Source organism: Montipora capricornis, chromosome 5 (genome assembly GCF_036669925.1).
Source record: "Montipora capricornis isolate CH-2021 chromosome 5, ASM3666992v2, whole genome shotgun sequence".
NCBI classification, from domain to species: domain Eukaryota; kingdom Metazoa; phylum Cnidaria; class Anthozoa; order Scleractinia; family Acroporidae; genus Montipora; species Montipora capricornis.
The window spans coordinates 16,383,721-16,396,220 of record NC_090887.1 but is presented as its reverse complement, the minus strand read 5'-3'; the positions used below and the strand labels follow the sequence as shown (position 1 = coordinate 16,396,220).

General features: G+C 40.9%; 1 protein-coding gene across 5 annotated transcripts in view; it reads right to left on the bottom strand.

Moving 5' to 3' along the window:
• LOC138049649 (uncharacterized) overlaps positions 1-12,500 on the bottom strand; it is a 13,527-nt gene that overhangs the window by 194 nt on the left and 833 nt on the right. The window contains exons 2-5 of one of the 5 annotated variants that reach the window (XM_068896026.1): positions 11,818-12,500; positions 11,597-11,740; positions 6,058-6,115; positions 1-5,032 (exon numbers count right to left, since the gene is read on the bottom strand). The exon at positions 1-5,032 is cut by the window's left edge and continues 194 nt beyond it; the exon at positions 11,818-12,500 is cut by the window's right edge and continues 157 nt beyond it. In XM_068896026.1, the coding sequence (XP_068752127.1) occupies positions 960-5,003 (4,044 nt within the window). In that variant the 5' untranslated portion in view covers positions 5,004-5,032; positions 6,058-6,115; positions 11,597-11,740; positions 11,818-12,500 and the 3' untranslated portion in view covers positions 1-959. Of the gene's footprint in view, positions 5,037-6,057; positions 6,116-7,116; positions 8,644-11,596; positions 11,741-11,817 lie in introns of those variants that run through there. The other 4 variants (XM_068896025.1, XM_068896029.1, XM_068896027.1 and 1 more) reach the window with 4 other exon arrangements.

The following is a 12,500-nucleotide window of genomic DNA, read 5'->3' as shown; positions in this document are numbered from 1 at the left end:
AAGATTGCAAAACGTCGCAATATTCATGTACAAGATTAAAAACAAGCTGCTGCCCTTAAAGAATAAGAAAATTGTCAAATAATAGTTTCAAAAATAAGATAAATGTACTATAAGACATATTAATAACTGAACATGACTACACTAGAAATTGATAAAATTATATCGAAACTAAAGAAATACTAGTTATACCGTCCTTATTGTGTAATTTACTGTAATTTTTAGGTCGTGTTATTTCTTATTTATTCAACCTCAAATAGTTTATGCCTTTTCCCCTTTTTTCTTTTATATTACATAATGAATCTGTATATGAATCTTACATAGTTGAATCTCTCGAACGAGGTCAGTCTAATTGTTATTTAGTATTTTTAAGAAAGAAATAAACTTGAAACTTTCCCAAGAGGAACAAACGATCTTGTAGGTTATCTTCCTTTATCTCTTGTGCTGCGAGTCTACGTTCCTTTTCAATTTCGTTGTTCAAGAGTCGCAATGCTTGTTTTAATTAAAGAGATATAACACGATTCAAGATATTGTAGTTTCTGCTTAAGGTCTCTGTTTTCGGCCTGAAGTTTGGTTTCCTCTGTTGTTGTCTTTCCACTTATGAGAACTGCGATTTCAGACCGACGTTTGCTGATTTCGTGTCTAAATTGTTCGCATATCTCACGCATTGCAGTGTCTATTAGATTTGAGCAAGTTACATGATCGTTTTTGCACTGCTGTTCGGTTCCCTCGCTTCGGTTTTCTTGGCTCTCTCTTGGAATGAAGGATTCATCTCATTCATGTAGCTCGCGGTCGCTGGTAATTGTGAATTCAGATCATTTGTTGCCGATAATTTCAGATTTGCAGCCTGGTATGTTAAGGGTTGATTAATACCAGTTTTCGCGGAGGGTTAGCTAACACGTGCGTCCTGCTTGGCAGCCAGCAATGAATGATTTATTTGGCGACGCAATAACTATCCCTCATTAATATATGACGCAATTCAGCCTTTTTACTCTACTAGACAGTTTTTGCAGTCTAGCCAAGTGTCGTTGAACAGTGGTAACATTAGAATGTCCAGGACCGAGACGAATCAAATAGATGGACAACGCACGTTCAAAATAATCCTTTGCCTGCTCCAGCTCACCATGGTCACGGAGTACAACAGCCAAGTTTTTATAAGAATCTGCGACACGAATATGTTGAGATCCCAACTTTTGTATCCGTATAGCAAGAGCGAGCTCACGATACGCCTTTGCTTGTCCCAGGTCACCCTGGGCACGGAGTACACTGGCTATGTTGTTGTAACTGGATGCGGTATCGATATGCTCAGATCCCAACTTTTCTATTCGTATAGCAAGAGCGCGATCGAGATACTCCTTTGCTTGTTCCAGGTCACCTTGGTCATGGAGTACAGTGGCTATGTTGTTGTAACTGGTTGCGACATCGATATGCTGAGATCCCAACTTTTCTATCCGTATAGCAAGAGCGCGATCATGATATTTCTTTGCTTGTTCCAGGTCACCTTGGTCATGGAGTACAGTGGCTATGTTGTTGTAACTGGATGCGACATCGATATGCTGAGATCCCAACTTTTCTATCCATATAGCAAGAGCGCGATCATGATATTCCTTTGCTTGTTCCAGGTCACCTTGGTCATGGAGTACAGTGGCTATGTTGTTGTAACTGGTTGCAACATCGATATGCTGAGATCCCAACTTTTCTATCCATATAGCAAGAGCGCGATCATGATATTCCTTTGCTTGTTCCAGGTCACCTTGGTCATGGAGTACACTGGCTATGTTGTTGTAACTGGTTGCGACATCGATATGCTGAGATCCCAACTTTTCTATCCGTATAGCAAGAGCGCGATCATGATATTCCTTTGCTTGTTCCAGGTCACCTTGGTCATGGAGTACAGTGGCTATGTTGTTGTAACTGGTTGCGACATCGATATGCTGAGATCCCAACTTTTCTATCCGTATAGCAAGAGCGCGATCATGATATTCCTTTGCTTGTTCCAGGTCACCTTGGTCATGGAGTACACTGGCTATGTTGTTGTAACTGGATGCGACATCGATATGCTGAGATCCCAACTTTTCTATCCGTATAGCAAGAGCGCGATCGAGATACTCCTTTGCTTGTTCCAGGTCACCTTGGTCATGGAGTACAGTGGCTATGTTGTTGTAACTGGTTGCGACATCGATATGCTGAGATCCCAACTTTTCTATCCGTATAGCAAGAGCGCGATCATGATATTCCTTTGCTTGTTCCAGGTCACCTTGGTCATGGAGTACAGTGGCTATGTTGTTGTAACTGGATGCGACATCGATATGCTGAGATCCCAACTTTTCTATCCATATAGCAAGAGCGCGATCATGATATTCCTTTGCTTGTTCCAGGTCACCTTGGTCATGGAGTACAGTGGCTATGTTGTTGTAACTGGATGCGACATCGATATGCTGAGATCCCAACTTTTCTATCCATATAGCAAGAGCGCGATCATGATATTCCTTTGCTTGTTCCAGGTCACCTTGGTCATGGAGTACACTGGCTATGTTGTTGTAACTGGATGCGACATCGATATGCTGAGATCCCAACTTTTCTATCCGTATAGCAAGAGCGCGATTATGATACGCCTTTGCTTGTCCCAGGTCACCCTGGGCACGGAGTACACTGGCTATGTTGTTGTAACTCGATGCGACATCGATATGCTCAGATCCCAACTTTTCTATCCGTATAGCAAGAGCCCGATCGAGATACTCCTTTGCTTGTTCCAGGTCACCTTGGTCACGCAGTAGAGTGGCTATGTTGTTGTAACTGGAAGCGACATCGATATGCTGAGATCCCAACTTTTCTATCCGTATAGCTAGAGCGCGATCGTGATATTCCTTTGCTTGTTCCAGGTCACCCATCCTGTGATGGATATGGCCTAACTCATTATAGACTGCTGCGAAAACTCCCTCACAAAATACACCACCTTGCTGAATTAATTTTAGAGCTATGTTACAGATGGTTTTGGCACTATTAAATTCGCAATGATTAGCACAAATGTTGCTAAACTTACCGAAATAAATTGGATAATGTTTCACACTTAAATTGACTTCCGATAAGTCAGCTACATTCAATACACTTTCAATTTCTGTTATTAGGCACTTGAAATGAGGTACCAGCTGAAAGCTATTAGAAATAGAGTCTTCTTCATCAAGATCATTCTCATCTATAAACTGATTAAATGAGGTAATACCCCAATGAATGATTTGGAAATATTGAGCCTTTGAATACTTTTTGATTCTCGTTTGGGTGACATTTCTCACAATTTGATGTACTTGAATGTAGACGCCACTCTCGTCTTCTTTAACTAACAGCAACGAGCTTTTTCGAATCCTTAAACCAATGATATCTTTGTCCGCAGATTCGTCTAATCCACTTCTATCGCTTTCGTTCTCGACATTCAGGATGTACTTTATTACCAGGTCAAGGTTTAATGGTTGCTGACTACAGAGAGAAATGAAACTGAATGCTTGATTCAAAACCTTGTCAGATGACATCGCCTCGTCCACGGCCAATGAAATCGCTGTGGTCATGGTAATTGGGTAGCTTTGGTTTGTCACGGCAAGAAAAGCCTCAGTGTTAGAACGCTCACCACTGTCAAGTTTCTCGAGGTAGCCTTTCCAACCAAAATTCGAAGATGCTTCCCGAACTTGTTTGGCAAAGATAGCGGCGCTTGCTAAGGCAAGGGGTTGGTAATCTAATGCCCGAGCAACTTCTTTTTCAGTCTCACCGTCAGCGATGCCGGAGAGAGATGCTAATAAGGAAATGGCGTCAGATGGCGTCATGCCCTTGCTCACAGAGATGTGATTGCTGAAAGAGGTTTCTGAAGGAATACCAGCGGTGTCTTGCGATGTGATCAGCAGCTGACCTTTACACCAGTGCGTGTCTCCGGTCTCTGGCAAATGAGGATTCATTCCACTTAAGCTGACGACATTGTCCACCACTAACAGCCACGATGAGTAAAGCTTAACTTTGGTACCAATTAACGACTTCATGTTGGCAATCTTTCCCTCCGTCTTTAGATTTTTCTTGGTTACAGTATTTGTGACTGCATATTCTGAACACTTTAGATGACGAGCAAAAGAGACGTAGGATTCTAACAGCGAATCAAAACTTTGCGCATTTAGAGTCATCACGAATGTATTATTGCCCGCGATTTGTTTTTTGTCATCAAAGAATTTCTTTGCGGCAAGACCGGCTAACTGAGATTTGCCGCTTCCAGGGTTTCCTGAGATGTACAGGGAAGTTAATCGGCTCTCGTTGGTTTCTTTCAGTTGCTTTAGCTGTTGAGCTATTTTAGCCAACTCATGATCTCGTTCGGCAACGTCGTGCGATGGCTTGGGTGGGAGAATGCAAAATGCCGCAGGAGCTTCAGTTAGTAACTGCTCTTCAAGGACCTTTCGATGCTTTTCTGTTTCCTTAAGGGTTTCACATTTTTCTCCAAGTTCCTGTTCTTTGTCTTTCAGTTCGTCCGTCGGAAAACTCTTCTGATTTCTGGTTTCTTGAATCTTCAGATCGGAGAGGCCAAGTGCTTGAAAGGCAACTATAACTTTATCTACAGCAGTTTGAAACTCTGTCTCGTTGACTCTGCCATGTGGGAAATGAGCAGGGCCTTTATTACGAAAATTTCTCAAATCATCCACATTTAATTGGACTACTGCGTTTAAGCCTGGTCCAATACAGTCGGAGTACAGTATAGCGTAAAAGAGCATGGTGCAATCCCATTCTGCTCTATTTCCGTTAACCATGGTTGCCAAGAGACGGGCGTTTCTGTTTTGGTTTCTCGGCGACTCCTGATTTTTGAAGTCCAGTCCATTTCGGGGCTCGTCTTCCCATTCTCCCAAAGTTGCCTTGTAGCGGTTGTCCCATTCTTGTTTGAAGATTGTTCGCAGGCCCTCAGTTATCACATCAGTAGTGATAAAGCAGATCCTGAAGTAATTCAGTTGCTCGTCAGTGTATTCCAGTCCAGTGGCCATACTTAGTCAGGCTCAGCTTTTAGTCAGCCCTTGCTAGAAATAATTATTGCGTTAATGTCAGAAGTAGTACAAAGGATCACTTAACAGAGACGTTAAGACCGAGGTTTTTTGGCATTTCCCCCGAATCGCGAACGTCAAGAAGTCACGTGACCAGCGCGTTAGCATCAGGTTTGCAGTTTGAGGCTCACGTTTGAACGGCTAGACCACGTTCTAGAGGTAACTGATTTACTGCTAGGTTTTTTGCTCCCTAAAACATCACAATCCTTCGTTTGAGAGGAAATAATACTTTTAAAAAGTATTTCGCTTATTAACTATCAAATTCTTTTTCATAGAAACGTAATTTTGAAGACGATTTCTCAGCTAAAACAGAAGTGAACGAACGAATGAAAACAAACATGGCAGCCGTCTATTTAAACCGCGAATCTTAAGTCCCAAATATGGGCAGACGGCTAACATGAAACGGCTAACCGCAAACCGGTGATTGCCGTTTGTGGTAAGATCGTCGGTAAGATCGCCAAACCTCGATCTTAAGGTCTCTAATGAAAATAACTTGTATATATACTAAAATGTTTTTATTTTTACTTTTATTCATTTTTCTGTGATACATTTTACGAAAAAGGAACCCAGGACAGCGATTTTTACTTCATGTCATCTTTATTGCTTCAATAAAACTACGTCTGCGGCGTGAACGTGCAAACTACAGCGAGCGTTCAATGAACGATGTATCTGTCTGGCAGATCTTTTGTACACCCGTTCATAACCATCTCTTGAACAACAGAAGAGGCCTTTACTGACGTTTTTAACTTCCGTCTCTAGGTCGTCGATAGAGGAATTCGAAGGATGGACTTTTTAGTGAGACAATCCTTAATTTGTTTACAAGGCATGTTGGTCATACACATGTTTTGGCAGAAACTCCAGTGTCTCGATTTTCTTAGACGTGGCTTGACAAATGGTACGCTTTCGGATGGTAATCTTCGCGATGATTGGGTGATAACTAAGGATTTTTTTTCGTTTTGGCGTGGGGAAACTCTTTTCAGCTGTTAACACTCCTTACCATTAATAATGGTCTATTTGGATGAAGACAAACAACAATCCTTCACGGTTCACTCTTCCTGCAAGGAGGGAAAGAGAAACTGAATGAAAACTTACTTAAATGATGACATACAGTACCAAATTGTACTACTTAGGGTCAGCAGCCCGTTTCTGCAGAGTTCGGAAAGCTTTTCAGTTCGCGCCGGATTATTTCAGTTCTTTCATTGTGTAAAACGTATGTCTGTTGTCCAAAAATGAAACCGGTTTAAGTTTGAAGAGAGAGAAAGAGAGAGACAGAGAGAGAGAGAGAGAGAGAGAGAGAGAGAGAGAGAGAGAGAGAGAGAGAGAGAGAGAGAGAGAGAGAGAGAGAGATCAAAAATCTGAATTCGTCGGCTGCCGTTCTCCACAAGCCGCTAATTCTGGTCATTTGATGTTGTTGTTTTGCTTAGGGGGGAAACTGACGTACCGAATGTAAAACGCAGATGCAGAGCATGGAGATCAATTGTTTTCTCTCATTATACCTTCACTTTGTATTGTGACGTTCTCGTTGCCGTTGCTTTCCTTATGGCTAAACCAACGGAATATACGATGCTTTAATAGGTGCACTATTTCGTTATTAATTATTGATGAACTTCTATTCTACGGAAGAAATAATATTTGCTATTGCCAGGCTTTTTTGCGAGCGTGCAATTTTTCTCTCAAATCACGTAAGCTCGGTCCACAGGAACACCAAACTGTGGCCAGATAATGAAACATTTTCGGTGCATTAAACTTCTCTGTAACAAGATATGACTTCCCTTTTAGCCTTGAAGGTTTCTCTTCCGCTTTCGCTTTAGAAATATGCGTCGACGCTTCTAATTGCAATGAATGACAATAACCAGACTCTTACTTGCGAACCGTTAAATAATGAAGAAACAAACTGAATCAGAATCACTATAACAGCACAAAGCAAAACCAGTGCAGTACAGGCGCTATATAATTAAAAGCTTAAGCTTAATTAAGCTTAAATTATTGACGGTTTAATTACAAATCATTCGTGTCGACCAGCTACGAAGGATCGCAAACATTTGACTTTTTTTACCGATTAGGAACGTAAGGCAAACTTTTCCTAGAAGTCTCTTAAGTTCTTGCAATGGTGAAAAATCACTGCACGGTCAATAAGTCTGAGGACTCTAATATAGAACCTGATCAGCCACGCCCTCACCCCTGAAACAATGGACACCAACATGACATTAACAAATTTGATGATTGGACTTAACAGTCTAAGGAGACATGCAAGAAACCTTAGTCGTTCATCGTTGCCATAACCAAGAAAGACAGAGATCGGTGGTGCTAACATTCAAGCGATTTTTAGCTCGTAACAGCTACAACTTCGATCGTTTCGAAGGCACAGGACATGCGTGCCTGGTGGTTTGAGCTACAGTAGCTTTGCGATGTCTATAGCACTGAATATAAACACGATCAACCGCAAACAATCAATTGCTACGCGCTTGCGTATTCCATTATGTACTTGAGACACCACCCTAAGCTTGATTTGTTGAGCTGAAAGCGTTCCACCAACCTCACTTGCACGTTTGTCCACAAACCACCCTGTATTCAAAACTGGCTCGGTCTGACCGCGGTTACGAAAGGCTGGGTAAAGTAGGTTGGTGGAACTTAAGTATTGATGGCACAATATAGCATTGAAAACGGAAAATTCCCTTTCTATAGATCCTATGGTAACAGGTCAATATTTACTTATCAATCATGGACGGCTGGATTTCTATAATAAACGCTCAAACGCACCCTGCAGTCACAAGAATTCATACTTATCATTTTAGCGCAGTTATGTTGAAAAGGTTCACTCAGACAGCGCTATGCAGTTTATTACTGGGTTGCCCTATGGCAAACCCAGTCGGAAAATAGGTAGATTTCCGTCTTTTTTTTAGTATTTTTTTCCGTGTCAGTAAAAGTCTTGCCTGTCACTCCCCTGGTAAGTGGTGTCTTTGTGCATAGAGCCTTCTGCGCGTATTTTCTTAGGATCGAGAGGGTAGTGGAACAGCGTAGATTTCTCTGGTGGACACAGTAGAATCATTAACTTAGCCTGCAATGGCGTCGAAAGACATGTAACGCGAATGGCGTTTTAGTGGATCCTTAAACAAAATATACCCTTATGGAGCTCAATAATGGAAAGTCAGTTGGATAAACTAGGCAGGAATCTCAAAAGCCACGAGTAATGGACTTCGACAACAATCTATCGCCCGTCGAGCCGAAATCAAAGTGAGCTGTATTTACCTGAAGTACATGGTAATTTGACACGATTGAGTTTCTTGCCTTCACCCACGCAATGAAATAGGAAGAGGTTCTCGCCTCAAAGAGCAAATATGTTGTTTGTTTCAATAAATTTTTCGCTGGAAAAGGATTCTGTGGTATTTTCTGCCTTTGTGAATTATAATATCATGTTGTGTATTGAATTTCCGAGCTTAAGGTTGAAATGTGATATGGGAGAAGTTTTTTAGTATTGCTCTGTAAGCAGGAAGGGTTCACAGGCCTGTTGGAAGCTTGCTTGAGTTTCAACAAAATGAGCCCCAAAATCAGTGAAAAATTGTGACGCAGATGAATAATAAAGTAGCTGCCATTTCCAAAATGATGAAATTACCTGGTGATAAATAACGTCGTACGCGTCTTGGAGAGTAAATTTTGACTTTGCATAAACAAGAGTTGTGCGATTGTGATGTTTGTTTTCACTTCGCTCATTTCATTGTCAAACTTTATAACACTTGACAGAAAAAGAAACTTTCAAAAACCCGGTATCTTGCCATCATTTGACACAGATGCTTCACTGTTTGGCGAGTAAACATGCCGCGGTAACTTAATCACGGCGCCCGCTGAATTCCGGCTATGTCACTTTCGATTTCGCGATTTATTTGAACGTAGCAAAAGTCTCCCAAAATTATTGTCGCTGATCGTAACTTTTTATATTCTATATTCACGGTTCAAAATTAATGTTGTTTTCATGTCGTAAATATGTTATTCGACCGTCCTGGAGACTTCCTTCTGCTCTTTCTAAAAACTGTGTATCAATAGTTACTTACTTTTGCATCAATATTTGTTTTTGCATAAAGCAAGCTAACAAAATCTGTACCTTACTGAGTTCGTATTTGTTAGCGTTAATAGTATTTTCGGTCCGATGCTTCTGTTTTATGAGGGGTATATTGTTTTGGTCTCCCATCTAAACACTAACCCCGCCGAACAGGGCTTGACTTCAGTGAACTTCGGCATTACAAAGCTGTCAGATACTCAGCGGGCACGCTTAAACTTGTGGTGAAAAGACGTTTATCAACATGTCAGCCCAGAAGCCAATGTTTCTCACTTCCCATTTATTTTCTTCAATCTTTCTGGGTTCAGTACTTTTCTAGTAACCACATGTCTTCTCAGACTATTTACCCAAGACTTCCACCATGGCACTACAATGATAGACAATACCAAAACAATATCGTGCACTGTTAGAGCTACATATTACGCAAGGACAGATCTGTTTCGTGCGAACGTGCGAGGACCTGTGAGCCAAAGGGCCTCTTCTGGTATGACTTCTTAATGACCTTGAAAAAAATTGTTTGGAACGGTGAACGTACCACAGGCAACCCAGTGTACCCTCACGGAGGGTCTAGTTTCTGTTAAAATGACTATGCATCTGTCCTTTTGCTGGAAATGCTGACTGTTAACTATAGATGTTTCAGTTTTTAGACTGCTTAATGAGCAAACTGAAGTATCCTAATGCGTCATGCACAAGAAATTATAGGTATCACCTTCCGTTTTAAAACAATCTTAGAGAAATGAGGACACAAACACTGACGTAAGAATAGAATGGGTAGAAAGGCAATTTTTGCAGCCAGCAAAATCAGTCGCAAGCAAGTTTCACCTGGAATTAAAAGAAGAACAATCGAGTACAACTTTCTAATACCGTGATATATTTTGTAAAGACTTCATTCTTTGCACAATAGGCCGAGCTTAAAATGTAATATTTCTTGGCAGACAAATTAGTGTATGAGCGTCGTAGGGTGTCTTTTAACTTGAAACTTCAGAATTCAGTCCTGTTATCTAGATGGACATGGCAACACATGGTGGAGCGGAATACATACGAGAGCATAACTTAACTTCGGAGTCATGCGATTTTTTTCTTCCCCGGTTTAACAAGTGCCGTGGAAATCTTTGCTATTCCTTGAACTATCACCTTTCCGGAAATGGTCTTAAGTGTATTGAGCAAAGGTGAGACACCCAAAGGTGCTCTTTCAAAGATGACGCGACAGAAGGTAGTTAGAACAATATCCCGAATTATGCCATTAACGACGTATTTTACCTACCTTTTGTGCTTGCCTTTAAGTCAGTAATACAAGCTATACAGGTTTAGTTAGCTGTAGAAAGAGCTTTAAAAAGACTGCTAAAAAAGTTACATCTCCATGGCACAACAGTTTCGTTAACAGCGCAGTGAAGGGAAACGCCCCTTTGCAAATATCCTGTTGGCAACCGGTCAATAATTAGGATTCCACCATGGATGGCTAGAGTTTGACAGTGAATCATAAATGCACGTCGTAAAAGTTGAGTCAGGGTTGAGGTCAAACCAAACCTTTTCCTCACAGATTATTAATTGATTTTATCAGCTGCTCTTCTGGCAGAAGCTCCGCTGACTCTCGAACGTGGTATCCTCAGCAAAAAGAGCCTATTTTAGCCGGCTCATACATCTTATTCCAAATTGGCCGCTATTTAGATATTTAAGGTACGAGTGACACCCCGGGAATTTGATGAGTCGCTTAAATCGCATTCAATCAGGCAAATAACCACACAAAAAGCGAGAAAGTCATCACGACAATTAAGTACAGATTTTTTATTGAGGACTTTTGAGGGTAAATATCTTTTTCAGTTTATTATCGAGATTCCCATACAAATCCTTATAATTTTTTACCCTCAGAGGCTGGTCCGCCTGTGGTATATTCAAACTCGACGAGGATGGAAGGCGATGGAATAAAAGTGTCATTAAAAGTGAAGTTATTCATGGTGAGAATAATGCGGATGAGGTCGCAAATAGTGCCAGTAGCAATGGTGTTGTGAGGATCAGTGCGCAAAAAATGATCACAAACATTAATACCTTAGGCAAAACTAATTTGTGGAACTGCAGACCGCGAAACTGCGGGACCTAGAGAAATGACTATTACAAAACCAAAATGACAACTGACAGGAACCAAATACCATCGTGTGACATGTATGTTAAGGAAAAAAAAAATCTTCAAACCAAGCACGATCGTCTGCTGAGGTTGTAAAATGATATTGATTGCGACTTATCACGCAATCCACCAGTTAATCGGCTAACCTGAATCAGATAATGCAGATAACAGCTAAAAAAGGCACCTGGAACGCGATATTCGGAGGACACAGTCGATATTTAACAAACATTAATATAAATCTCATCGTTTTTATCATGTAGTTTCAATAAAAACAGTATGTTTTTTAGGTTCCGCGATCTGCAGTTCCGCAAATTAGTCTTACCCTAATACCTTCATTATGTCATTTTAATGTCTTCTTACCTTTAAACATTTGACTTACCGATTAGGAACGTAAGGCAAATTTTTACTTGAAGTCTCTTAAGTTCTTGCGATGGTAAAAAACCACTCCACGGTAAACAAGTCTGAAGACTCTAATATAGAACCTGATCAGCCACGCCCTCACCCCTGAAACAACGGACACCAACATGACATTAACAAATTCGATGATGGAATTCAACAGTCCAAGAAGACATGCAAGATACCTTAGCCGTTCATCGTTGCCATAATCAAGAAAGACAAAGATCTGTGGTGCTAACATTCAAGCGATTTTTAGTTTGTCGCAGGTGCAACTTCGATAATTTCGAAGGCACAGAACATGATGTTCATAGCACTGAATATAAACACGATCCACCACAAACAGTCAATTGCTACACGCTTGCGTATCTCATTATGTACTTGAGACACTATCCTGGGCTTGATTGGTTGAGCTGAAAGCGTTCCACCAACTTCACTTGCACGTTTGTCCACAAACCACTATGTATTCGAAACTGGTACGGTCTGATCGCGGTTACGAAAGGCTAGGTAAAGTAGGTTGATGGAACTTAAGTATTTATGGCACCATATAGCAATGGAAAGGGAAAAATTCCCTTTCTATATAGATCCTATGGCAACAGGTCAATATTCACTTATCAATCACGGATGGCTGGATTTTTATAATAAATGCTTAAACGCACCGTGCAGTCACAAGAATTCACAATTATCATTTTAGCGCAGTTATACTGAAAAGGTTCACTCAGACAGCGCTATGCAGTTTACTTCTGTTAAAATAACTATGCATCTGTCCTTCTGCTGGAAATGCTGACTGTTAACTATAGATGTTTCAGTTTTTAGACTGCTCAATGAGCAAACTGAAAACAAAGTGCAACAATTAGTCTAATGCGTCATG